Genomic DNA, 26,299 nt, shown 5'->3' with positions numbered 1-26,299 from the left:
TATACTAAAATATATTGGTAGAGAATAAAGTAAAAAAAAAAAATGTGAGTGGGACAAATTATTTTTTTTATTCATTGTAGTCTTAGTTGGGAACAATTCAACACCCATTTCTTTCCTAGATGTCATAATTGTCCAATCCTTCCCATAAAACAAAAACAAAAAAAAAACAAAATTTTCCAATCCTTCCAAAGTCCAAACGCCTCTCATGCGTCTTTCCACCACGTTGAAATCAAACTATCATGTTGTTGGCTGGACTCTCAACCCATTCATAATGGCTTTCACACTAGACTAGTCAAGAGTCATCCCTCCTTGTCCATTTGTATTAAGTCTTTCTGGACCACAAGGTAAGGATTTATTTCAAGTCGGCAAGCCTTGTATCATATCACATCATGATTATCTAGCTAATTCTCCACTTATTAACCCAGTAGGATCTTGATACAAACAGCTTCCTCCTTTTTTGTGATAAATTATTTTTAATTTAATAGGTACCCTTAAAAAATTTATTAATGAACCATTTTAGAAAATTTTCAAAACCAATTTTATTGAAAATATAAATAATAAAAAAATCGAAAAATCAGTTTTTTTTTTCATTTCTTATAAAAACTTTTTAAAATAATTCATCAACTAATATCTTTTGGTTTGGATTAACAAGTATCCTTAAAACATTTGTTAATTAATCATTTTTAAAAAGTTTTAATACCAATTTTATGAAAAATTAAAAATTTTTTTTTTCATTTCCTATAAAAACTTTCTAAAAATAATCTTAAACTAATGTCTCTAAAGAATACAGGAAATTTTCCCTTTAATGTTTTACTATAATAAAGTTGAAAATATTAACCTTTCCACTATTATTAATGGAATTAGAATTATAAACGTGGGCTTTAAAACATCAAAAGTGAAAGAGTGGATTGAACAGCTATAATTGCTACCTTTGGGCTCACCAATAAAATGACTAAATATTAACCAATTGCGCCTAACATCATCTATGCAGCCCAACCTTAAAAGAAACAAACGCCGCCGTTTTTGGGCTCTACTCGTATCCCTCATTTCAGTTTCGGTACATCAAACTCCATAGAGACAATGTCACAGTAGACACATCCGACAAAACTCGACCACGACAACCAGAAAAGACAAGAAAGATAGAACAAAACAACTTGTCGTTGTTTGATCAACCGTCAAAGACTCATCGTCTATGCAAGTTTTACCTCAATACACCAAATTGTTAACCAACTTCACCATATCCAACTTCAAACCCCAGAGAGTCTGAGACAGTTAGAGGCCAACACAGAAGCTCTGAAATTACAATCAATCAAAACCCATATGGAATTGAAGGATGATGTCTCAGATGTAAGCTTCTTTTTCTTGATTTCTAGATATTAATAATTTATTATTTCTCATATCCTTTGAGTTACTTATGAACCCAGAAGTACTTTCAGCTTCAGATACTTCTGGGTGGTAATAGATTACTAGTGCTGCTTAAAGTTATTGTGTTCTGCTAATCCTTGATTTCAGCAAAGATATATGCTCATCTTGATGTGACCAGGAATTCATACATATTAGAATACTGTTCAAATGCAGTTGATAATGTGGACCTTGTTTTCATAGCAGGTAAATATATAATGTGGATTTAATTTTATTTCAAACACAATCCGAGCTCAAACTCATCAATTTTACTATGAAATGGATTATACTATGAACTTATATAAAAATTGCTCATCAATTTTGCTATGAACTTATAAAAATCAAATTCACCAACTTTGTATTGTTAAAAGTGATTTTACTATGAAATGGATAACTAATATTATCAATAAATTATAAATATATTTTATGAACTTATTTACAAACTTACACCATCCAATATCAAGTCTATATTAATAAATTTTTTTACATGTATACATATAAACAAATAATTTTAAATATAATATAAATTGAGCCTCATGCTGCCTTTTTTGTTTTCTATGGAAATATGCATTAGGAAATGTTTGGTTCAAGTTTTCTGAGGAATCAAGTATTTATTACAATTTTTTTTTTTTTTGGGTTAATTTTTCCTTTCTTAAGCTGTTAAATCAGAATATATTGTTACCTATTATGCCATATTGAGTGTAGTTGTAACATTTCAGGATGCATAGGCAACCAGAGCATGTCATGACTTCTTACTGGCTGAAATGGGGACAAGTGGATCTTTGGATGGACAACAGCGGTTGGTCGTTAAGGGTAGATTTGCTCCTAAAAACTTTGAAGAGATCCTGCAAAGATACATAAGTACATTTATTATAGTTTTGTGATAGACCTACTTCTTACTTTAGTCTATCTCTAATCTCATAGTCTACCAGATAACATGTCATAAGTAGACATGATACTAAACTTATCTATTTTCATTAATTAGCTTCTTCCATGTATAGTATTTTTATTTGGATAAGTAGTCAATTTATTTATTCAATCAAAAGAATGGTATAGCTAAAAGTACACAGGAAATATAAAATAGATACACCCATAGTTAAATTTTATAATTGCAATGATCGCTCAAATCTAAAAGGTTAGTAAAAGAATAAGATACAAAGAATGACTTCTCTTTTTGTAATATTTTGGGGACCTGGTTTTATCAATTCTTGAAAATTCAGCATAACGAGCTATTAGTAAGACTTCTATACATAACAAATTCTTTTGGGGTTTTTCAGAATGAGCTCAATTTGTTCTACTACAGCCCAGATTTCTCTTTTTGGTGTATTCACTTGTGATGAAAGATGATCAATGGGACTGGCATTGTTTCTCTGCATGTTTTTACACTCTTTGCTAGGTTTCTATGCTTGATGCCTTTTTCTCATGTTCATAATATCATTTTTTTTTATATAATCGTGCATGATATCATTTAAATAAGATACAGAGCTTTTTATGATTTTGGTAGATTACATGTTTCTTTGGTCATTTGGGTGTCTAACTAGCTATGTTCCTTTCAGAGGGAGGGCGTAGTGGAGGGAGGGTGGTGGTGGTGGGTGGGTTTGGATATTCTTAATCCTTTTTGTAAAAGATTACAATGTCCATGGTTCTTATGACTCTGCAGCTTCTTAGTAGAGTGTTCAATATCTTCTGAGAATAATCTTGGGCTTGCAGGAGATAAACGTAGGACAGTTATGAGACCTCCACAAGTTCTTTAAGGGGCGCAAAGAAGACAGGGTTTGTAAATTCTATGATCTATGAAAAACATATGCTTATTTTTTGTCTTAAACTTTTATATTATTTCCTTCACATGTAGTACTTCTGAAAATCAGTTTAAGATAATGGTTATGTGCTCCATTGTTTTAATCTATGTAAAATTCACAATATAAATTTTTTCTTCAAATATTTTAAAGGATTCGGATACTTATGACTTTTTTTGGGTTTATTGTAACTTAAGTTGTTATCTCATAGAATATATTGTTACTTTTTATGCCATTTTGAGTGTTTCTATCGTTTCAGGTTGCATAGGCAGCCAGAGCATGTCATGACATTCTTACCATCTGAAATGGGGACAAGTGGATCTTTGGGTGGAAAACAGCAGTTAGTAGTAAGGGGTAGATTTGCTCCTAAAAGCTTTGAAGGGATTCTGCAAAGATGCATAAGTAAGTACATAATAGTGATATACTATTTCCATTGGGTTACTTGTTTGGTTATTATCATTGAGGCTGGGCACTTGAGTTTATTAATTGAGACAAAATGGATGTTTATGATTATTAAAATCTGTAAAGAGAAATTCTAGGTTTTGTACAATTTAAAATACTTGCCTATGCTAGCCATTCCAAACAATTTTGGCAATAGCAAGCAGATTGGATTTTTCAGATCCGTAATCTATGTTCTCTCTTTGTCATTATCTCTTAAGATTAATCTTTAAGTGAAATCTACTGCCAATGAACTCTCAGAAGCTAAGTTATTCATGATTACACTAAAATTGATCTCAAGCTGAATACATCGAAGCTTGAGTCATTGTAAACTTGCTTGCTAAAACAACCCTTTAAGTAAAATGTAATCCTTTTATTTATTTTCTATGGTTTTTTTAATAGTTCTGAAGTGCAACAATAGCTACCAACAACCACTATTCCCTTGGGGTTTCAAACTTGCTTGCTAAAAAAACCCAGTCCAGAGATGGCCAGCATTAAGCTTCTGACACATGACTTCTCGAGAAAATGAGCCTCCACAACCATCATAACTTGGGGATGCATCAGAATCTTTCTTCCATACATGGGGTACTAATGTCTCCTCCTCAATGTGCACATTGGCAATTCCTTCATTTATCTCCTCTGCACTAGCTTGTAGCTGCAAAGATAACTCAAGGTTCCACAATACTTCAGCCATGGATGGCCTGTCTCTGCCCTGATCAGCCACACATTTCATTGCAGTCACAGCATACTGCTTGAAGCATTCAGGTGCAATCTTCCCCTTCAGATAAGGATCAGTCATCTGATCAAGAATACCTATCTTTTGGCAATGTACAACCCACTCCACCAAGCTTACTTGCTCCTCCGGAAGTGATGTATCCATTACTGGCCGAGCACATAAGATCTCAAAAAGAACAACCCCAAATGAGTAAACATCAGATTTTTCAGTCAGTTGCTGTAACAATATATACTCTGGATCCAAATACCCATAACTACCCCTAACAACAGTTGTTACATGTGTTTTATCCAATGTAGGACCTATTTTTGACAAGCCAAAATCAGAAACCTTGGCAACCCACTTCTCATCCAAGAGAATGTTTGTTGTCTTAACATCTCGGTGGATAATAGTGTGCTTGGCACCTGTGTGGAGATAGTGTAAACTGCGAGCAGCTCCAATGCATATCTCAAGCCTTTGCTTCCAAGGCAATGGTGGTTTTTGGGTATTGTATAGATGCTCACGTAGTGTTCCGTGAGACATGTAGTCATAAACAAGAATCATTTCGCAGCTGTCTTCACAATAGCCGATCAATGAAACAACGTGGTGATGACGAACTTTTGAAAGCATTTCTATCTCAGTTTGAAACTCGTGTACTCCTTGATCAGAGAGCGGGTTTCCACGCTTGATTGCTACTTTGGTTGCTCCACCATTAATTTCTCCCTTGTAAACTTTACCAAAACCTCCAAACCCAAGGAGTAAAGCCTCATCGAAGTCCTTGGTTGCAACCTTGATCTCAGCAAATGAGAAGCGTTGACAAAGGTTCTTGGTAAATCCTCGTCCATGTTCATGGTGCCACCTAGAAGGAACTCCCCTTGCACTTGAATCTTTTCCATGTCCGTGTTCTTGGTGCCACCTAGAAGGAACTTCCCTTACACTCAAGTGTTTTCCATGCTGGCAACGGTAAGAAGCAACAACAAAGAAACCAATAACAAAGGCTAAGACAATTCCACTAGTAACAACTCCGATGATGATTGCTTTCTTATTCTTTCTTTTACCATGACCAAATGATGGTCTAGTTCTTGTTGGGTCAATTAAATCTTGTTTAGGAGCAAGAATAGGATTCGGCCCGGCCAGATTACCATTTGTATCATTAACTTTAAATATTTCTACTCCATTCAATATTGCATCGTAATTCATGGGGTTGGAAGATGTGTAAGGATGCAGTGCAAGTGATAAATCCTGCTGTGGACTTCCATCTGGAACAAGAACCAAGTAATCCTTATACACAGGAATACCAGCCAAGCCTGCCTTGAAAATAACATCCACCCTTGGCTCCGCAGTTTGATTATAAAGGAAGACATCAAACACTCTTTGATTAATCTTGGTTATATTTGCCTCAATCTCACAGAAATGAAGCCTAACTAGGTAAGAGAATCCAGAGTCAACCGTGAAAATCCAAGTCAAATTGTAAGCAGGATTGATATTGGGATCCGGCCCCATTGATCTGGCAGTGACATAGACATCACGTGGAGCAACATAAGTAGGCATGCTCGCAGGATACTGGATTGTCATGTTGTTATCAGCAGAATACGAAACCCCAGAGGCAGCCCCATAGATGTATGGCAAGTCATCAGCCCAGGATCTATAAAGACCCGTATCAAGGGAGGGTGAAATATCATTTCCACCCACATTCAACCGATAAACATTCTCAAGTGCAGTGGTGTTATCAATGGTGAAAGAAGCACCCTGACCCACAATCCGCAGAGTTCCATCTGTAGAACCATAATTATCAGGCATTGACACGATCTCAATGCCATTCACAAATGCATACGCCCTTGGAGCTTTGGCAGATGGGACGAAACTTATATCCAATGTTGCGCCCTCAACATTGATTGAATACTCCTTGACAAGAAATGCAAAATTCAATGCTTCTGTAGTCTGCGCAGCACTGAAGTTGTTAAGGAGAGTATAAGACCCGGCTGTGACAGAGAAAACACCATCGGATGCATTTAGGCCTGCATATGAAGCAGGATAAAAGTAAAGACGGACAAATTTACGACCAGCAACAACCGGAATACTATAGGTGAAGGTCGAGGGAAAAACCCGAGCACTCATATAAGGGACTGAAGGGACCGAAGGGTCCTGAGTAGCTGCTTGGGACGTGCTGGATTTCACATTTGCAGACAGATACTTAGACCCAATATCCGTGTTCCATTGGCGACCATCAGTATCGGTACTTGTAGGAGGACCCCCACAACTTAGGAAGATTTTCTCAGTTGGTACATAATTGGCGGCCAGAGTTGCATGAATTGTAAAGGCCAAGTAAAGAATAATGGGTATAGGTATAGACACAAAACCGAGTTTATAAGTGTTCCTCATTGACTCAAAAGTTCAACTTGGTTTCAGTTTTTTCCTGATTTAGAAAAATCTTGAATCACTCCCCAAATCAGGCAGAGCCAAGAAAATGCATATGACTAAAGAACAGAGATATACGAGCATGAGATCTTTGGCTTTTGGGTGAAGGAGCTCGAAACAAAGACGTAAAATATGACAACAAGAATTTTCAACAAAATTCCATTGAAGTTTCAGATACTCATACCAGGATAGCTACACTTTATGAGCGGAAGACCTGGCATAGATTGAACAAAATTCTATTCTAAGACTGAAGAAAATTCAGGAAATAGATTACAAACTAAAGCACCAAAGGATTGAAGTGAACAGATTTCAAGCCATTTAAACTGAAAACAAAGACTGATTGTGGGAAAATGAGAGTTTGCCTTCTGGACCAGAAGCTGAAGCTGAGACTCACAGTGAGTTGAAATTGGGGTTAAACACCATGACAATCTTCTACTTAAATTAAATGACAATTAATATGAACTCTTTTTTGGCTGAGTTAGCCAATTATACGAACTCTGAATAAATATTGACCAGGAAAAAAAAATTCGAACTCGGAAAATAAAGTCCATAGTGGAACGGTCTTTGACTACAAGCCCCTGACAAATGGCAACTCCGCAAAGTTTCTAACACGCTACCACATTTTCTGGGTTACATTCACATTTCGAGATCGCAAACGCGTCTGGGTTATTTTATTTTATTTTTTTTTACTCAACTGGGATTCCAACATTGAAACTTTAAACACATTTTTAAACATTTTAAACAATATTACATATTTTTTCACATACTTTTCCACTCACACTTATATCAAAAACACTCAAACTCCTCTACTAAACACCCCATTGCTAAAGTTTTTTAGTGCACTTCCCTTTCCTGAATGTCATAATTGTCTGTCCGCTCCTTCCAAATGCCTCTGTTTACGTGGCTTACTCTTCCCAACTTCCCAATTAACATTGAAATCAAAATTGCCTTATTTTGTATGCATCCCAAAAACAAACCATTGATAATGTCTTTCACACTAGAGTCATACCTCCTCTTCGTTCTGAATAATTAGAAGCTTAATGCAAACAGCTTCCTTCTTTTGATAATAATAAATAATAAATAAAAAATGAATTTCCTCGTATGCTTTGACTAAATAAAAAAGCAAATCTTTTGTTTCATTCAAAAAAAAAAAAAAGTAAAGAAGAAAATACAATTTATTGATGCACTTGAACGTTCACTTTATTTACCTGATTTTTTTTTAATGTTTTATTAATAACGTGCAAATATTAGCCTTTCCATGCATTACAACTCATCGAATTATATTCGTGGGTTTATACACGTGTATGACAGGTGTGACATAATTTGGGAATCCTATTAGATGTTTCAGATGGCGTGTGGCTTGGGCTGCATTATATCAACTTCAAATTGAAGTGGCTGATAGCCAATGATATGACCTCGGAATAGTCAACTAGATAGCGAGCACGCCAAAAAAAAAAATATCAAACACAAATAAACTTGTGTAAAACTCTACAACTAAGGCTGGGTTTGGATTGCAAAAAAAAAAAGTGCGTTTGCGTTTTTCTGTGGTTCCCATGCACTGTTCATGGAACCCGCAAGTACGAATTTCAGCAAATTTTTCTTTAAAACTTGGTCCCACGGTATTATTCACATATTTAAAAATTATTTTGCTACAGTGTTTTCAGTTTTCAACAATAAATAGTATCCAAACAGACCTTTAAGCTCTATAGTTAGAATACTACTTACAACAAACTTTATACCTTATACCTTAATCCAATAGTGAACAATAAACATCCTCTACCGAAAGTTGCAGACAGTTTTTACTTTATTTATATATATATATATATATATACAAAGTAATTAAATTTAAAATATACTAAAATATATTGGTAGAGAATAAAGTAAAAAAAAAAAAGTGAGTGGGACAAATTATTTTTTTTATTCATTGTAGTCTTTTTTTTGATAACCTTATTCATTGTAGTCTTAGTTGTGAACAATTCAACACCCATTTCTTTCCTAGATGTCATAATTGTCCAATCCTTCCCATAAAACAAAAAACAAAAAACAAAATTTTCCAATCCTTCCAAAGTCCAAACGCCTCTCTTACGTCTTTCCACCATATTGAAATCAAACTAGCATGTCGTTGGCTGGACTCTCAACCCATTCATAATGGCTTTCACACTTGACTAGAGTCATTCCTCCTTGTCTATTTGTATTAATTCTTTCTGGACCACAGGCAAGGATTTATTTCAAGTCGGCAAGCATTGTATCATATCACATCATGATTATCTAGTTAATTCTCCATTTATGAACCCAATAGGATCTTAATACAAACAGCTTCCTCCCTTTTTGTGATAAATTATTTTTATTCATTGTAGTCTTTTTTTTGATAACCTTATTCATTGTAGTCTTAGTTGTGAACAATTCAACACCCATTTCTTTCCTAGATGTCATAATTGTCCAATCCTTCCCATAAAACAAAAAACAAAAAACAAAATTTTCCAATCCTTCCAAAGTCCAAACGCCTCTCTTACATCTTTCCACCATATTGAAATCAAACTAGCATGTTGTTGGCTGGACTCTCAACCCATTCATAATGGCTTTCACACTTGACTAGAGTCATTCCTCCTTGTCCATTTGTATTAAGTCTTTCTGGACCACAGGCAAGGATTTATTTCAAGTCGGCAAGCATTGTATCATATCACATCATGATTATCTAGTTAATTCTCCATTTATGAACCCAGTAGGATCTTAATACAAACAGCTTCCTCCTTTTTCGTGATAAATTATTTTTAATTTAATAGGTACCTGTGGGGACCGGCTCAAAATAACAGGTTGGGCTTTGGACCCGTCTGAGGACCCCAGCCCATCCGAGGAGTCAATGTGACTCAAGCAATCCATATTCAGACGTCACTGGAAACAAAGACGACATGTCCGAGGAGGAATTTCTCCTCGGATACTGAAAATCCGGAGCAAATATACATCCCAGCCACTGAAACCCTTCTCCTAGATACGTGAACAGGAAAGAAACACGAAATATCTAAGCAAAAGCTGCCACCGCCACATTGAATGCACTACAGCTACTCTCATGGCCACATTAATGTGGAGAAAACCCCTGAACAGTGCTACCTTGGCTACCGCAACTCACAAAGAACTGAGAGGGGTATCTGATGAGACAGGTGCTCAAGTAAAGGTTTAAATGATCGACAAGTGTAAAGCCCAGATGATAAGAAATGGCCTATATAATGTGTATAAGTCCCCGTAAGAGGGGGCATAATTAAAAAAAAAAAAAAAAAAGGGAAAAAGACTATTGCATGCAAAGGAATCCTGCTGCTTTAACTTGTATCTAGAAATTATGTTTTATCCCTATAATTCTGAGTGGATTTGGAACACTATGACTTTTGTTCTTGTTCATGTATTCCCTCAACCCATGCAAGATCCCGTTAAGCTTACTTAAACCTAGTTCTTAAATCCATACTCTACAAGAATTCATTGTGTTGGACTTTTTGGATCAAGACTTGAACAACAAGGACTGGGCCACCAAATTGTTCCCCCATAGTACCCTTAAAACATTTGTTAATAAATCATTTTAGAAAATTTTCAAAACCAATTTTAGTGAAAATATAAAATAAAATAAAAATTCGAAAAATTAGTTTTTTTTTTCATTTCTTATAAAAACTTTTTAAAATAATTCATAAACTAATATCTTTAGGTTTGGATTAACAAGTATCCTTAAAACATTTGTTAATTAATCATTTTAAAAAGTTTTAATACCAATTTTATAAAAAATATAAAAATCTTTTTTTTCATTTCCTATAAAAAAATTTCTAAAAATAATCTTAAACTAATGTCTCTAATTAAAGAATACATGAAATTAAGGCTCTGCTTGGGAGGAGGGAATGGAATGAAATGGAAATGAATGAAAAGAATCATTTTAAAATATTTTTTCCTTCCATTGTTTGGGAGTTTTAATGAAAGGAATGAAAAGTCCATTCCCTTGTTTGGAAGTTTAAGTAGGAGGGAATGGAATGAGTAGGAGGGAACATTCATTCCTTTCTATTCCCTTAAAACCTCAAATTTTCATTCCCCCCAAAATTGGGAGGAATGAGAGGGAATAGAATTAAATTTAATGATTTTTTTACTAAAACTTCCAAAATACCCCTGTATATTCAATTATTTATTTTAAAATAGAGGTCTAATAGTAATATTGTCATAAAATGATTCCATTACATTCCCTCCATGTTACTCCCTATGAGAGTGCCTTTTTTTTGTGACACTCAGGCCCAAGGATCCCGGGCCTGATAAGTGGTTTGGTGAACCGGGCCTTGACTCACCGCAGCTAACAGGCTGTTTAAGAGTCAAGTAATGTACAGGGGATGCTTCCTACAATACAAGTAAAATGACAAGCAAGGATATTCGTATTGAAAGACATGCCAAAACAACAAGGTAAATTCAAAAAAGAAGGATCAACAAAGAGGCACAAAATAATGTTAGAAGGATCCTTAAATTACTGAGATGTATTTCATTAATATGTTCTCTATTATGGTTACAAAAGGCTCACTAGGACGTGATACAAGGTTCAATCAAGCTCAAAAATTACAGTCTTGAATGGCTATTTCAGCCTTCAAAACTTCCAAAATTTGATTCTCTTTGAATCTGAGTATGTGCAATGGTGGCTTTTATAGGATACCAGGAAGCAATATTCACTTTTCCCTTAGTGTTTTCTTTCTTTTCTCCACAACTTTACTGATAGTTCTCTTCTCTAAAAATCTCTTTTTTTCTCTCTGCCTTGTCTTCGTAACCTACCCCTTCCTTTTATAATGAAGTTCTGGCCTCCCAAAGGAACCATTAGTTCCCCTGTTTTGTCTTATGGTGAAGCTAGCCTGTTCCGTGCCTATCACTCGGCAAGTTCTATTTCCCGTTTTTCTCATTCTTTCCTTCTTTCAGCTTTGATTCCTTTGAAAGTCCCTGGTTGGTTACCTTCTTCGGGATATGCTGAGGTATGCCCTTCTTGGTCTCACCGTTTGGCAGTTCCACTTTTCCCCTTTTTTCCCATCTGGGCGGAATCCTATTCTGCCAACTTGAAAGTCGCCTGTTGCCATTCTCTTTTTTGTATTTCTCTGTTCTGGTTCCCCGAAACGCTTTCTGCTTGTGCCATGAGAGGTCGCTGGGTCTTTTGGCGCTTGTGTTTTTTGCTCTGTTTCTTATTTTCTTTTCCTGTCCTTTTCTTTCGAGCTGTCCTTATCTTCTTTTGACTATGCGCCTAGAAGGATCCGCGCCTCTTGATGGTTGCTAAGGATCCTGGTTACTTAACCTCTTGCCGTGGGTTTCTTTTTCTTCTCGGTGTTTCTTCGTCTGGGTTTCAAGCCTCCTGGGCCTTTTTATTCTTTCGTGGTCCCCTTGCACCTGCTTCTTTGGACTTGGCTTGTTTTTCCTTTTGGGCCTGGCTCACTCTTTTGAGCCTCTCTCACTGTGATCCTTTTAGACCTCAACACTCCCAAACAAAATTACTTACATTCCATTCATTTTCATTCCTTTCCATTCCTTAATTTTTAAACATCCAATCAAGGTTACTTAATTTCATTCCATTCTATTCTTTTCCCTTACTTAAATACATTTCATTCCATTCCATTATATTCTATTACTTTCCATTCTCTTATGATCATTCTATTCCTTTCCATTCTCTTCTCTTATAAACTCCCAAGCGAAGCTTTAATGTTTTACTATAATAAAGTTGAAAATATTAACCTTTCCACTATAATGGAATTAGAATTATAAACGTGGGATTTAAACCATCAAAAGTGAAAGAGTGGATTGAACAGCTATAATTGCTACCTTTGGGCTCACCAATAAAATGACTAAATATTAACCAACTGGGCCTAACATCATCTATGCAGCCCAACCTTAAAAGAAACAAACGCCGCCGTTTTTGAGCTCTACTCGTATCCCTCATTTCAGTTTCGGTACATCAAACTCCATAGAGACAATGTCACAGTAGACACATCCGACAAAACTCGACCACGACAACCAGAAAAGACAAGATAGATAGAACAAAACAACTTGTCGTTGTTTGATCAACCGTCAAAGACTCATCGTTTATGCAAGTTTTACCTCAACACACCAAATTGTTAACCAACTTCACCATATCCAACTTCAAACCCCAGAGAGTCTGAGACAGTTAAGAGGCCAATACAGAAGCTCTGAAATTACAATCAATCAAAACCCATATGGAATTGAAGGATGATATCTCAGATGTAAGCTTCTTTTTCTTGATTTCTAGATATTATTAATTTATTATCTCTCATATCCTTTGAGTTACTTATGAACCCAGAAGTATTTTCAGCTTCAGATACTTCTGGGTGGTAATAGATTATTGTGTTCTGCTAATCCTTGATTTCACCAAAGATATATGCTCATCTTGATGTGACCAGGAATTCATACATATTAGAATACTGTTCAAATATAGTTGATAATGTGGATCTTGTTTTCATAGCATGTAAATATATAATGTGGACCATGAAATCATACATATTAGAATAGTATAAATACAGTTGGTTTCGTAGTATCATAGGGTTACCAAAAATTGAAAAGTTTATAATTGTTGATTTAATTTTATTTCAAACACAATCCGAGCTCAAACTCATCAATTTTACTATGAAATGGATTATACTATGAACTTATATAAAAATTGCTCATCAATTTTGCTATGAACTTATAAAAATCAAATTCACCAACTTTGTATTGTTAAAAGTGATTTTACTATGAAATGGATAACTAATATTATCAATAAATTATAAATATATTTTATGAACTTATTTACAAACTTACACCATCCAATATCAAGTCTATATTAATAAATTTTTTTACATGTATACATATAAACAAATAATTTTAAATATAATATAAATTGAGCCTCATGCTGCCTTTTTTGTTTTCTATGGAAATATGCATTAGGAAATGTTTGGTTCAAGTTTTCTGAGGAATCAAGTATTTATTACAATTTTTTTTTTTTGGGTTAATTTTTCCTTTCTTAAGCTGTTAAATCAGAATATATTGTTACCTATTATGCCATATTGAGTGTAGTTGTAACATTTCAGGATGCATAGGCAACCAGAGCATGTCATGACTTCTTACTGGCTGAAATGGGGACAAGTGGATCTTTGGATGGACAACAGCGGTTGGTCGTTAAGGGTAGATTTGCTCCTAAAAACTTTGAAGAGATCCTGCAAAGATACATAAGTACATTTATTATAGTTTTGTGATAGACCTACTTCTTACTTTAGTCTATCTCTAATCTCATAGTCTACCAGATAACATGTCATAAGTAGACATGATACTAAACTTATCTATTTTCATTAATTAGCTTCTTCCATGTATAGTATTTTTATTTGGATAAGTAGTCAATTTATTTATTCAATCAAAAGAATGGTATAGCTAAAAGTACACAGGAAATATAAAATAGATACACCCATAGTTAAATTTTATAATTGCAATGATCACTCAAATCTAAAAGGTTAGTAAAAGAATAAGATACAAAGAATGACTTCTCTTTTTGTAATATTTTGGGGACCTGGTTTTATCAATTCTTGAAAATTCAGCATAACGAGCTATTAGTAAGACTTCTATACATAACAAATTCTTTTGGGGTTTTTCAGAATGAGCTCAATTTGTTCTACTACAGCCCAGATTTCTCTTTTTGGTGTATTCACTTGTGATGAAAGCTGATCAATGGGACTGGCATTGTTTCTCTGCATGTTTTCACACTCTTTGCTAGGTTTCTATGCTTGATGCCTTTTTCTCATGTTCATAATATCATTTTTTTTTTTTATATAATCGTGCATGATATCATTTAAATAAGATACAGAGCTTTTTATGATTTTGGTAGATTACATGTTTCTTTGGTCATTTGGGTGTCTAACTAGCTATGTTCCTTTCAGAGGGAGGGCGTAGTGGAGGGAGGGTGGTGGGGGGGGGGGGGGGGGGTGGGGGGGGGTGGTGGTGGGTGGGTTTGGATATTCTTAATCCTTTTTGTAAAAGATTACAATGTCCATGGTTCTTATGACTCTGCAACTTCTTAGTAGAGTGTTCAATATCTTCTGAGAATAATCTTGAGCTTGCAGGAGATAAACGTAGGACAGTTATGAGACCTCCACAAGTTCTTTAAGGGGCGCAAAGAAGACAGGGTTTGTAAATTCTATGATCTATGAAAAACATATGCTTATTTTTTGTCTTAAACTTTTATATTATTTCCTTCACATGTAGTACTTCTGAAAATCAGTTTAAGATAATGGTTATGTGCTCCATTGTTTTAATCTATGTAAAATTCACAATATAAATTTTTTCTTCAAATATTTTAAAGGATTCGGATACTTATGACTTTTTTTTGGGTTTATTGTAACTTAAGTTGTTATCTCATAGAATATATTGTTACTTTTTATGCCATTTTGAGTGTTTCTATCGTTTCAGGTTGCATAGGCAGCCAGAGCATGTCATGACATTCTTACCATCTGAAATGGGGACAAGTGGATCTTTGGGTGGAAAACAGCAGTTAGTAGTAAGGGGTAGATTTGCTTTTAAAAGCTTTGAAGGGATTCTGCAAAGATGCATAAGTAAGTACATAATAGTGATATACTATTTCCATTGGGTTACTTGTTTGGTTATTATCATTGAGGCTGGGCACTTGAGTTTATTAATTGAGACAAAATGGATGTTTATGATTATTAAAATCTGTAAAGAGAAATTCTAGGTTTTGTACAACTTAAAATACTTGCCTATGCTAGCCATTCCAAACAATTTTGGTAATAGCAAGCAGATTGGATTTTTCAGATCCGTAATCTATGTTCTCTCTTTGTCATTATCTCTTAAGATTAATCTTTAAGTGAAATCTACTGCCAATGAACTCTCAGAAGCTAAGTTATTCATGATTACACTAAAATTGATCTCAAGCTGAATACATCGAAGCTTGAGTCATTGTAAACTTGCTTGCTAAAACAACCCTTTAAGTAAAATGTAATCCTTTTATTTATTTTCTATGGTTTTTTTAATAGTTCTGAAGTGCAACAATAGCTACCAACAACCACTATTCCCTTGGGGTTTCAAACTTGCTTGCTAAAAAAACCCAGTCCAAAGATGGCCAGCATTAAGCTTCTGACACATGACTTCTCGAGAAAATGAGCCTCCACAACCATCATAACTTGGGGATGCATCAGAATCTTTCTTCCATACATGGGGTACTAATGTCTCCTCCTCAATGTGCACATTGGCAATTCCTTCATTTATCTCCTCTGCACTAGCTTGTAGCTGCAAAGATAACTCAAGGTTCCACAATACTTCAGCCATGGATGGCCTGTCTCTGCCCTGATCAGCCACACATTTCATTGCAGTCACAGCATACTGCTTGAAGCATTCAGGTGCAATCTTCCCCTTCAGATAAGGATCAGTCATCTGATCAAGAATACCTATCTTTTGGCAATGTACAACCCACTCCACCAAGCTTACTTGCTCCTCCGGAAGTGATGTATCCATTACTGGCCGAGCACATAAGATCTCAAAAAGAACAACCCCAAATGAGTAAACATCAGATTTTTCAGTCAGTTGCTGTAACAATATATACTCTGGATCCAAATACCCATAACTACCCCTAACAACAGTTGTTACATGTGTTTTATCCAATGTAGGACCTATTTTTGACAAGCCAAAATCAGAAACCTTGGCAACCCACTTCTCATCCAGAGTCAACCGTGAAAATCCAAGTCAAATTGTAAGCAAGATTGATATTGGGATCCGGCCCCATTGATCTGGCAGTGGCATAGACATCACGTGGAGCAACATAAGTAGGCATGCTCGCAGGATACTGGATTGTCATGTTGTTATCAGCAGAATACGAAACCCCAGAGGCAGCCCCATAGATGTATGGCAAGTCATCAGCCCAGGATCTATAAAGACCCGTATCAAGGGAGGGTGAAATATCATTTCCACCCACATTCAACCGATAAACATTCTCAAGTGCAGTGGTGTTATCAATGGTGAAAGAAGCACCCTGACCCACAATCCGCAGAGTTCCATCTGTAGAACCATAATTATCAGGCATTGACACGATCTCAATGCCATTCACAAATGCATACGCCCTTGGAGCTTTGGCAGATGGGACGAAACTTATATCCAATGTTGCGCCCTCAACATTGATTGAATACTCCTTGACAAGAAATGCAAAATTCAATGCTTCTGTAGTCTGCGCAGCACTGAAGTTGTTAAGGAGAGTATAAGACCCGGCTGTGACAGAGAAAACACCATCGGATGCATTTAGGCCTGCATATGAAGCAGGATAAAAGTAAAGACGGACAAATTTACGACCAGCAACAACCGGAATACTATAGGTGAAGGTCGAGGGAAAAACCCGAGCACTCATATAAGGGACTGAAGGGACCGAAGGGTCCTGAGTAGCTGCTTGGGACGTGCTGGATTTCACATTTGCAGACAGATACTTAGACCCAATATCCGTGTTCCATTGGCGACCATCAGTATCGGTACTTGTAGGAGGACCCCCACAACTTAGGAAGATTTTCTCAGTTGGTACATAATTGGCGGCCAGAGTTGCATGAATTGTAAAGGCCAAGTAAAGAATAATGGGTATAGGTATAGACACAAAACCGAGTTTATAAGTGTTCCTCATTGACTCAAAAGTTCAACTTGGTTTCAGTTTTTTCCTGATTTAGAAAAATCTTGAATCACTCCCCAAATCAGGCAGAGCCAAGAAAATGCATATGACTAAAGAACAGAGATATACGAGCATGAGATCTTTGGCTTTTGGGTGAAGGAGCTCGAAACAAAGACGTAAAATATGACAACAAGAATTTTCAACAAAATTCCATTGAAGTTTCAGATACTCATACCAGGATAGCTACACTTTATGAGCGGAAGACCTGGCATAGATTGAACAAAATTCTATTCTAAGACTGAAGAAAATTCAGGAAATAGATTACAAACTTAAGTACCAAAGGATTGAAGTGAACAGATTTCAAGCCATTTAAACTGAAAACGAAGACTGATAGTGGGAAAATGAGAGTTTACCTTCTGGACCAGAAGCTGAAGCTGAGACTCCAGTGAGTTGAAATTGGGGTTAAACACCATGACAATCTTCTACTTAAATTAAATGACAATTAATATGAACTCTTTTTTGGCAGAGTTAGCCAATTATACGAACTCTGAATAAATATTGACCAGGAAAAAAAAATTCGAACTCGGAAAATAAAGTCCATAGTGGAACGGTCTTTGACTACAAGCCCCTGACAAATGGCAACTCCGCAAAGTTTCTAACACGCTACCACATTTTCTGGGTTACATTCACATTTCGAGATCGCAAACGCGTCTGGGTTATTTTATTTTATTTTTTTTTACTCAACTGGGATTCCAACATTGAAACTTTAAACACATTTTTAAACATTTTAAACAATATTACATATTTTTTCACCACATAGAGTATTTATATCAGATCATCTAAAGTCTTCAAAAATAGATCTACAGTGCAAATTTTACACATTTTGGACCAAAAAACACCCACATCAGTGGGTGTAAAAATGTGTAAAATCGTGTATATATTTCCATGAGCTACAGTACCCGTGTATTTACACGGGTACTGTAGCTCGTTTATAATTATTTTATTAATATCTTCTCTCTCTCCTGCATCTGACTCTCTCATCTCAACTCTCTCTTTCTCATTTCATCACTTTTCTCTCATCTCAAGTTCTCAACTTTGCAAAGCCGATTCTCATCAAAAAAAAAAAAAAAAACCTCTGCAAAGCCGATCAGCTTCTCCTTCTACTTCAAAATCTCAGGCTTCGAAGACGAAGACGACGCTAGCTCTCAACTCTGCAAAGCCGATTCCCATCAAAAAAAAAAAAACCTCTGCAAAGCCGATCAGCTTCTCCTTCTGCTTCAAAATCTCAGGCTTCGAAGACGAAGACGGCGCTAGCTTAGCGGAGATCTTGCGTGGCACGGACTGAGTCCGATCGGCGAGTTTGGGTGGCAAGTGAGTTGGGAACGCCGATCAGCCTCTCCGATCCAACAATCCGTTTGGAAACGAAGACGGTGACGGAGAATTGATCGGACATGGAGGGTGAGTGGGTCAGATTTGTTGTGATTGTGTCGTTGTTGTTGTGATTGTTGTTGTGGAAGATCGGTGAATCATTGTTGTTGTGATTGTTGTTGTGTCATTGTTGTTGTTGTGGTGATTGTTGTTGTGGAAGATCGGTGAATCAATGGTCGGATTTTGTTGAAGGGTGGCTAGCTGGATGTGGGTGTGGACGGAGAAGACAAGGTGATGAGTCTGTGCCAGAGAGGAGAGGGAATGAAATAATAAAAAATGTAAAAAAAAATGAATATTTTATTAAATAAATGTATAGAATAGATAAACTGATGTGGGTGTTTTATAAAAGTGGATGTGTAAAATAGAAAAAGTAGGTTTTTTCTTGCAAAATAGACAGAAAATTTGCACGAGCTGATGTGGTTGCTCTTATATCAAAAACACTCAAACTCCTCTACTAAACACCTATTGCTAAAGGTTTTTAGTGCACTTCCCTTTCCTGAATGTCATAATTGTCTGTCCGCTCCTTCCAAATGCCTCTGTTTACGTGGCTTACTCTTCCCAACTTCCCAATTAACATTGAAATCAAAATCGCCTTATTTCAGTTTTTCTAAGTGAATACTATTTTCAACCATTTTTACTGCAACTTAATGATATGTGTGCTATTGTAATTGATAAACCATCACTTTGATATGAATTCATTGCTTAATAATACATGTCAAGATTATAATAATAGTTGTGGCACGAAATTTGTCCAGGCAAGATTTTAAAAATTAAGTTTTTTTGACCGGCTTATGCTTATGGCTTACCTACCCTTTGTTGGACATGATTTTTTTCTAAGTCAGCAAGCCTTGGATATGATAATTATTTAGGAATTTCCCCTTTATTAACCCATTAAGAACTCTTGTCAAAAAAACAAAAAAAAAAAAAAAAACAAAAAAAAAAAAACAAAAAAAAAAAAAGAACTCTTGTCAAAAAAAAAAAAAAAAAAGTTTCTACAAACTTCTAGGAACTTTTTTTTTTCTTTTCATTTTTTGCTGAATAATTAGGAGCTTAATGCAAACAACTTCCTCCTTCTGAAAAAGAAAAAATGGAATTTCCATGCATGTTTTGGCCAAATAAAAAGCAAAAATCCATGATGTGTAATTTGTTTACACTTTACTCATGTACCTGACCCAAGTTCACTTTATTTTCCTGGTTTTTAAAATGTTTTATTAATAAAAATGATAATATTAGCCTTTCAATTACAATTCATCGAATTTTAAGAGTGGGTTTAGACAAAGTTTGGCTCAAAATATGTTTAGAACTATCTTTTCCAATTCATTACATGCCAAATTATAAGACTATTCATGTATATCATTTAAATAAATCACATGACTTGACTTATTAAAAAGTCATATGTGATATGACTTTGACCATACCTGTTTTCAATTGTTTCATAATAAGGTGAGAGGAAGACAACTCTAAAATATGTTTGATGCTAAACATTTTGTGTGGGTTTTTAGATGTGTATGGTGGGTGTGACGTGGTTTGGGAATCTTAAACTTAGGTTGCATTCGCGATATGATGAGAAAAGACAACTTTTTTTACTATTTAACTTATTTTTGCTATTATTCATGGGTTTTATTACACTTTTTGATATTATTCATGGATCCTACTATACTGTTTCAACTAGTTTTTAGTTTTATCTATAGTACTTTCAACAAAATGTTTTCAGTTTCAACTAAATAAACTGTTCTCAAATGGACTCTTAAAGCAGAAAAATGAACAGGGAAAGAGTGGATTGAACAAACTACAGGTGCTAACTTTGGGCTTACAGCATCTTTGCCTAATGGGTCTCGCACCAAAAAAATTGACTAAATATTAACCGATTGGGCCTACATCATCTATGCAGCCCAACCTTAACAGAAACAAACGCCGCCGTTTGGAGCTCCACTCGTATCCCTCATTTCAGTTTTGGTGTATCAAACTCCATAGAGACACTTCCTCAAAAAAAAAAAAAAAAAAAAAAAAAAAAAAAAAACTCCATAGAGACACTGTCACGGTAGAAATATCCGACAAAACTCGAACAAGACAACCAGACAAGACAATAAACGACTTGTCGTTGCTGATCAACCGTCAAAGATTCGCCGTTTATGCAAGTTTTACCTCAAACACACCGAATTGTTAACCAACTTTACCATATCAAACTTTCAAACTTCAAACCCCATAGAGTCTGAGACAGTTTAGCGGCCAATACAGAAGCTCTGAAATCGCAATCAATCAAAACCCACATGGAATTGAAGGATGATATCTCAGATGTAAGCTTCTTTTTCTGTATTTTTAGATATTATTAATTTATTTATTATTACTCATATCCTTTGTCCTATGAGTTACTTATGAACCCAGAAGTACTTCCAGCTTCGGCTACTTCTGGGTGGTAATAGATTACTACTGCTGCTTAAAGTTTTTTTTTCTTTTGCTAATTCTTGATGTATATGTTCATCTTGATGTGACCATGAAATCATACATGTTAGAATGCTGTATAAATACAGTTGATACCGTGTACCCTGGTTTCGTAGTATTACAGGGTTACCAAAATTTAAAATTTTTAAAATTGTTCGTATAATTTTATTTCAAACACAAACCAAGATCAAACTTATCAATAAACTATATTACTTATCCAAACTCGGTTCAGATTCTTGATGAACAAGCTCGCATTTGTTCGCTAACTACTTAAGTAACTTATTTTTTTCTTATATATGATAAACACTATTACACTACGACAAAAATCATACATCTTAGATAGAATGATTTTTGTTTATGAGCTTATAGAAATCAAATTCACCAACTTTATATTGTTAAAAGTTATTCTACGATGAAATGGATTACTAATATTATCAATAAATTACAAATAATAATTTGATATCTTATGAACTTATTTACAAACTTACACCATCCAACGTCAAGTCTATATTAATAAATTTTTATACATGTATACATAAAAACAAATAATATTAAATATATACAAATTGAATCCTATACTCTCAAGCTTGTTCATGATCACATTATCATGTTTGAGATTGGCTTGTATAATAGTTGAGCCTAAACTTGGGCTTGAACTCAGTTCATTTACTAAATAAACGAACATAAATAAGTTTTTCCTTGAGTCGAGCCTGAGCTATTTATAAACAACTTTGTTCATATACAACCCTCCTAACAATACGAAAGTTTTAATTGACACATAGAAAGCAAAATGGTTGGAATGGTGAATGAGAATAGTTGGGTGTGGTTGGATTTTGCAAATCACTTCATGTTTGTAAAAATATCTTAAATGATTTAGTTTTGCAGATTGCTACTTTTGATCCTACTAAAAAGAAGAAGAAAAAGAAAAAAGGTCTGGGTTTTGCTGATGATTCTGTGGATAAGTTGACTGAGAAAACTGAAAATGTGGGAGGTAGACATGAACTCGGCAAAACAATTGGTATTTACCTTTTCCTCTTATTTTAAGCCTATAAGCTGTGCAAATACTTGCTACTTGTGTTGCTTTCATTTGGAGACTTTTTTGGCTTGTTCACTGCAGTATCTGATGAAGAGGAAGTTCTTAATGATGAAAATGTCGACTCTTGGGAGGATATTGATGGTAATATTTTCCATTCTTGTGTTTTTCCATTGGTAAAAAAGGGTAGTTACTTATATTGCAATGAGATAAGTATACTTACATCTAGTTATACTCATGTCATCATATATCAAACCATGTAGTCATGGATGAAGAAGGGAAAGGGATTGTCTTAATGCAGAATTCCTGGGATAGAACTGATCGAGATTATGAATATGAAGAGGTGTGTACTACTGCTCGTTCAAATTTTATGATTGTTAGGGATGCTGTGAATCCAAATAGACATTAAAATGGAAAATGAAATATTATTGATTCTTTTATTACAGATTACCAGTGGTGGAGAAGCCTCTAACCTCTCATTCCTTGTAATCTAGGACACTATAGATATCAGGGTCTTAGTCATGTCCTCACTTGAAAATGTCTTGACACTTGGAGCAGAAAACTGCCTTCATGCACAAACAACCTTCTAAGATGTCTTTAGGAAATTGGGTGGGTGTCTTTTAGTATATGTAGGTGAAGGTCTCGTGGTATAAGTTACAAAGCATAACTTCTCTTTTTATAATCTTTTGGGCATTTGGTTTTGTGACTGCTTAAAAATCTAGCATAATGAGCTGTTAGTATGACTTCTATTGTGGCAAATTCTTTTGGAATTTCTTATTTTGAGCTATATGTTCCAAGACAACTCTCATTTTCATTGCTTTTAGTGTATTGACATGTGACAAAAGATGATTAATGGGACTGCCATTGTGTCTTTTTCATTTTCACACTTTTGGCTTGTTTCTGTAGTTTAGTACCCTTCTCTTGTCTCATGTGCCTATTATCAATTAAATAAGACACCAGTACCTTATATGATTTCGGTGGATTAAATGTTCCTTTCATCATTTTGGGTGTCTTTTTGGCTGTGTTCCCTTTATTTCTTCTCGACTAAACTTTTATGGGTCATATATCTCTATATATTTTTCTTTCTTTCTTTTTTTGGGTGGGGGAGAGATGAGGGAGGTGGATATTCTTAATCTTGTTGTAATGGATTACAATGTCCATGCTTCTTATGACTCTGCAGCTTCTTAGTAGGATGTTCAATATCCTCCGCGAAAATAATCCTGAGCTAGCAGGAGATAGACGTAGGACAGTTATAAGGCCTCCACAAGTTCTACGAGAAGGCACGAAGAAGACAGTGTTTGTAAATTTTATGGATCTCTGCAAAACGTACGCTTAATTTTTGTTGGTTTGAACTTTTATAACCTTTCCTTAATATGTAGTACTGTAGACAACCAGTTTAAGACAACTGTGATATGCTGCCTTTTTTCTTGTCTATGGAAATATACATTAGGAAATGTTTGCTTCAAATTTTCTGAGGAATCAAATACTTGTTACATTTTTTTTTTTTTTGGTTAATTTATGTCTTGCTTAAGCTGTTAAATCAGAATAAATTGTTACCTATTATTCCATATTGAGTGTCGTTGTAACATTTCAGGATGCATAGGCAGCCAGAGCATGTCATGACATTCTTACTGGCTGAAATGGGGACAAGTGGATCTTTGGATGGGAAACAGCGGTTGGTCGTTAAGGGTATATTTGCTCCAAAAAACTTTGAAGGGATCCTGCGAAGATACATAAGTAAGTACATTTATTCTAGTTTTGTGATACACCTACTTCTTACTTTAGTCCATCTCTAATCTCATAGCCTACCAGATAACACGTCATAAGTAGACATGATACTAAAGTTCTCTATTTCCATTTATTAGCTTCTTCCGTGTATATATATATATATATATTTTTTTTTTTTGGATAAGTAGTGAATTTATTTATTGAATCAAACGAATGGTATAGCTAAGTACACAGGAAGTATACACTAGATACACCCAAAATTAAATTCTAAAATTACAATGATCACTCTAATCTAAAAGGTTAGTAAAAGAAAACAAGCCTGATGCAACCATCCTTCAAACAAGGATAGGAGGAACATCCACTTCAGATCCAGCATAGCTCTTTCACAGCCCTCAAAACTTCTAGCATTCCTCTCCCACCAAATGAACCACATTAAACAATGAGGAATCGCCTTCCAAATTTCTATGCATTCATATCGACCAAAATCACCTTGCCAACAAGAAAAGTAACAACTCCATGACTCCTTTAGGCATAATGAACCCCAAACCTGCTGAAAACAATAGACCTAACCCCCTGGCAGTAGAACAATGAAGAAGTAAATGATCCACTATTTCCCCACTCCTCTTGTACATACAACACCAATCCACCATAAGTATATGTCTTCCATGCATATCTTAAAGTAAGGGTCTCAAATAAATTGCACATATTGGTTGGTGCTTGAATTTGTAGCATAATATCAACTGTAAGTACTAAATTGTTTGGACTATGTTTCATGGTTGCAGATGAGTATGTCATGTGTAATTGCTGCAAAAGTCCAGACACAATTCTTACCAAGGAGAATCGTCTCTTCTTTCTCAGATGTGAGCAGGTACCAAAATCTTTGTCCTAAATATGCAAACGTAATCTTGTTTATTTATGTACAAGTATGCAAATGCTTTGGGAAGCACAGATATGGTGCATGGTTTTGAAACTTACTGGATTGTCTTGACTCCTGATTGATAGTCATTAACCAATTGATTCTGGAATTTTAATGTCAACTTCCTTTTCTGGTCTGTTCTCACGTGCGCATTAGGACATATCGAGAGCCAAATTTGAGGAAGAAAAACCTTTTAATGGCTGATTGATTTTCAAAGGCCAATCTTGGACGTCTCCTATCTTTTGGTTGGGGATGTTTGTGGGGGGGGGGGGGGGGGGGTGTGTGGGGGGTGCGGGGAGGAGGGTAAAAATTCTGGCCAAGAGACAAAAAGATCTAAAGGTAGCTCATTCATTCCATTTATACTACACAACTAATTGGTTTTCTCATTATAATGCTAATAAATGATAAGAAAACCTTGGAATCATATGACAAACTCATCTGGAAGCTTCCCCATCACCAAATGCTCTCCTTGGTACTAATCTTTTGTAGATTGGCATGCAAAAACAGGGAATTTTATCACTAGGTGGGTTTGGAGCAGAACTTTAGTACTTGCTAACGTTTCAGCTTTAAGATTAAGGGAATTATTTAAGGGATTAAACAATGAATACTTATCAAATTATAAATAAATAAAAGGAGTAACAACAAAAATAAAACAAAACAATAAATGTAGCAGAAAGGATTATAGGAATTGATTCGCCTTTTGTTTTTTTGATTCAATGTTTTCCCTCTTTTGTAGTGTGGTTCTAGCCGGTCTGTGGCCCTCATCAAGGCTGGTTTTATTGCTAGGGTGGAGCATCGGAAGGCTGGGACATGATTCAGTATATCATATTTTGTCCTTCTGAAGCAGCCTAATGTCAATTATGAAGTTCAGATTCTATCTTGAATTTTGTATTGCAATCCTTAATTCCTTATTTTGACTTTTGAATTTCTTTTTCCTTTATTTATTTTTTTTTTTTTTCCCTTTCTTCTCCTGTTATTTCATTTACAAAATTTTGAAATTGATATTTCCAATACTAGCTAGCAATTTCCTAGCACTGTAGAAATCATTAAAATGAAAATTTAAGCAGTTATCCAGTTTCTAGGTTTCCTATTCCTTCAATTAGTATGCTTTAGGTCCAAATGGTGACATGTAAGGTTTAGTCATATCATCATATGTATTGTGATCAATCAAATTATGAATACTTACTGTGCGTAAAGAATTAATAAGAAAGCAGTGCTGTCCTCTTGCAATTAAGGGAATGGAAAGAATGAGTTAGGCTGTATCATACTATGTTGTGCTTGATCATAAAAGTGTGGTAAATAGTGAAAGGATCATGCTAGTTCATCTATCTTTGCATGTTGTTAGGTTAGA

General features: G+C 35.2%; 2 protein-coding genes and 1 pseudogene across 5 annotated transcripts; 1 reads left to right on the top strand and 2 right to left on the bottom strand.

The window, feature by feature from the left end:
• Positions 1 to 1,045: 1,045 nt before the first annotated feature.
• On the top strand, positions 1,046 to 26,036 carry LOC126692579 (eukaryotic translation initiation factor 2 subunit beta-like). 4 transcript variants are annotated; one of them, XM_050388237.1, is made up of 9 exons: positions 1,046 to 1,176; positions 12,890 to 12,998; positions 22,157 to 22,289; positions 22,389 to 22,448; positions 22,568 to 22,647; positions 23,485 to 23,630; positions 23,899 to 24,041; positions 24,815 to 24,900; positions 25,685 to 26,036. In XM_050388237.1, the coding sequence occupies exons 2-9, from the start codon at positions 12,972 to 12,974 to the stop codon at positions 25,760 to 25,762; spliced, it is 753 nt and encodes a 250-aa protein (XP_050244194.1). In that variant the 5' UTR covers positions 1,046 to 1,176; positions 12,890 to 12,971; the 3' UTR covers positions 25,763 to 26,036. The 4 variants fall into 4 exon arrangements, with proteins under 4 accessions (XP_050244194.1, XP_050244196.1, XP_050244195.1 ...); XM_050388238.1 differs by lacking the exons at positions 1,046 to 1,176; positions 12,890 to 12,998; positions 25,685 to 26,036 and adding exons at positions 20,779 to 21,126; positions 25,105 to 25,205; XM_050388236.1 differs by lacking the exons at positions 1,046 to 1,176; positions 12,890 to 12,998 and adding an exon at positions 20,787 to 21,126.
• LOC126692573 (receptor-like protein kinase FERONIA) lies at positions 4,034 to 7,180 on the bottom strand. Its single transcript, XM_050388221.1, has one exon. The coding sequence runs from the start codon at positions 6,727 to 6,729 to the stop codon at positions 4,099 to 4,101; it is 2,631 nt and encodes an 876-aa protein (XP_050244178.1). The 5' UTR covers positions 6,730 to 7,180; the 3' UTR covers positions 4,034 to 4,098.
• Positions 15,742 to 17,757, bottom strand: LOC126692580 (receptor-like protein kinase FERONIA; annotated as a pseudogene).
• Positions 26,037 to 26,299: the final 263 nt, after the last annotated feature.

Source organism: Quercus robur, chromosome 7, assembly GCF_932294415.1.
Source record: "Quercus robur chromosome 7, dhQueRobu3.1, whole genome shotgun sequence".
Classification (NCBI taxonomy): Eukaryota; Viridiplantae; Streptophyta; class Magnoliopsida; order Fagales; family Fagaceae; genus Quercus; species Quercus robur.
The sequence above is the reverse complement of the archived record's forward strand: the minus strand, read 5'-3'. Positions and strand labels throughout refer to the sequence as shown.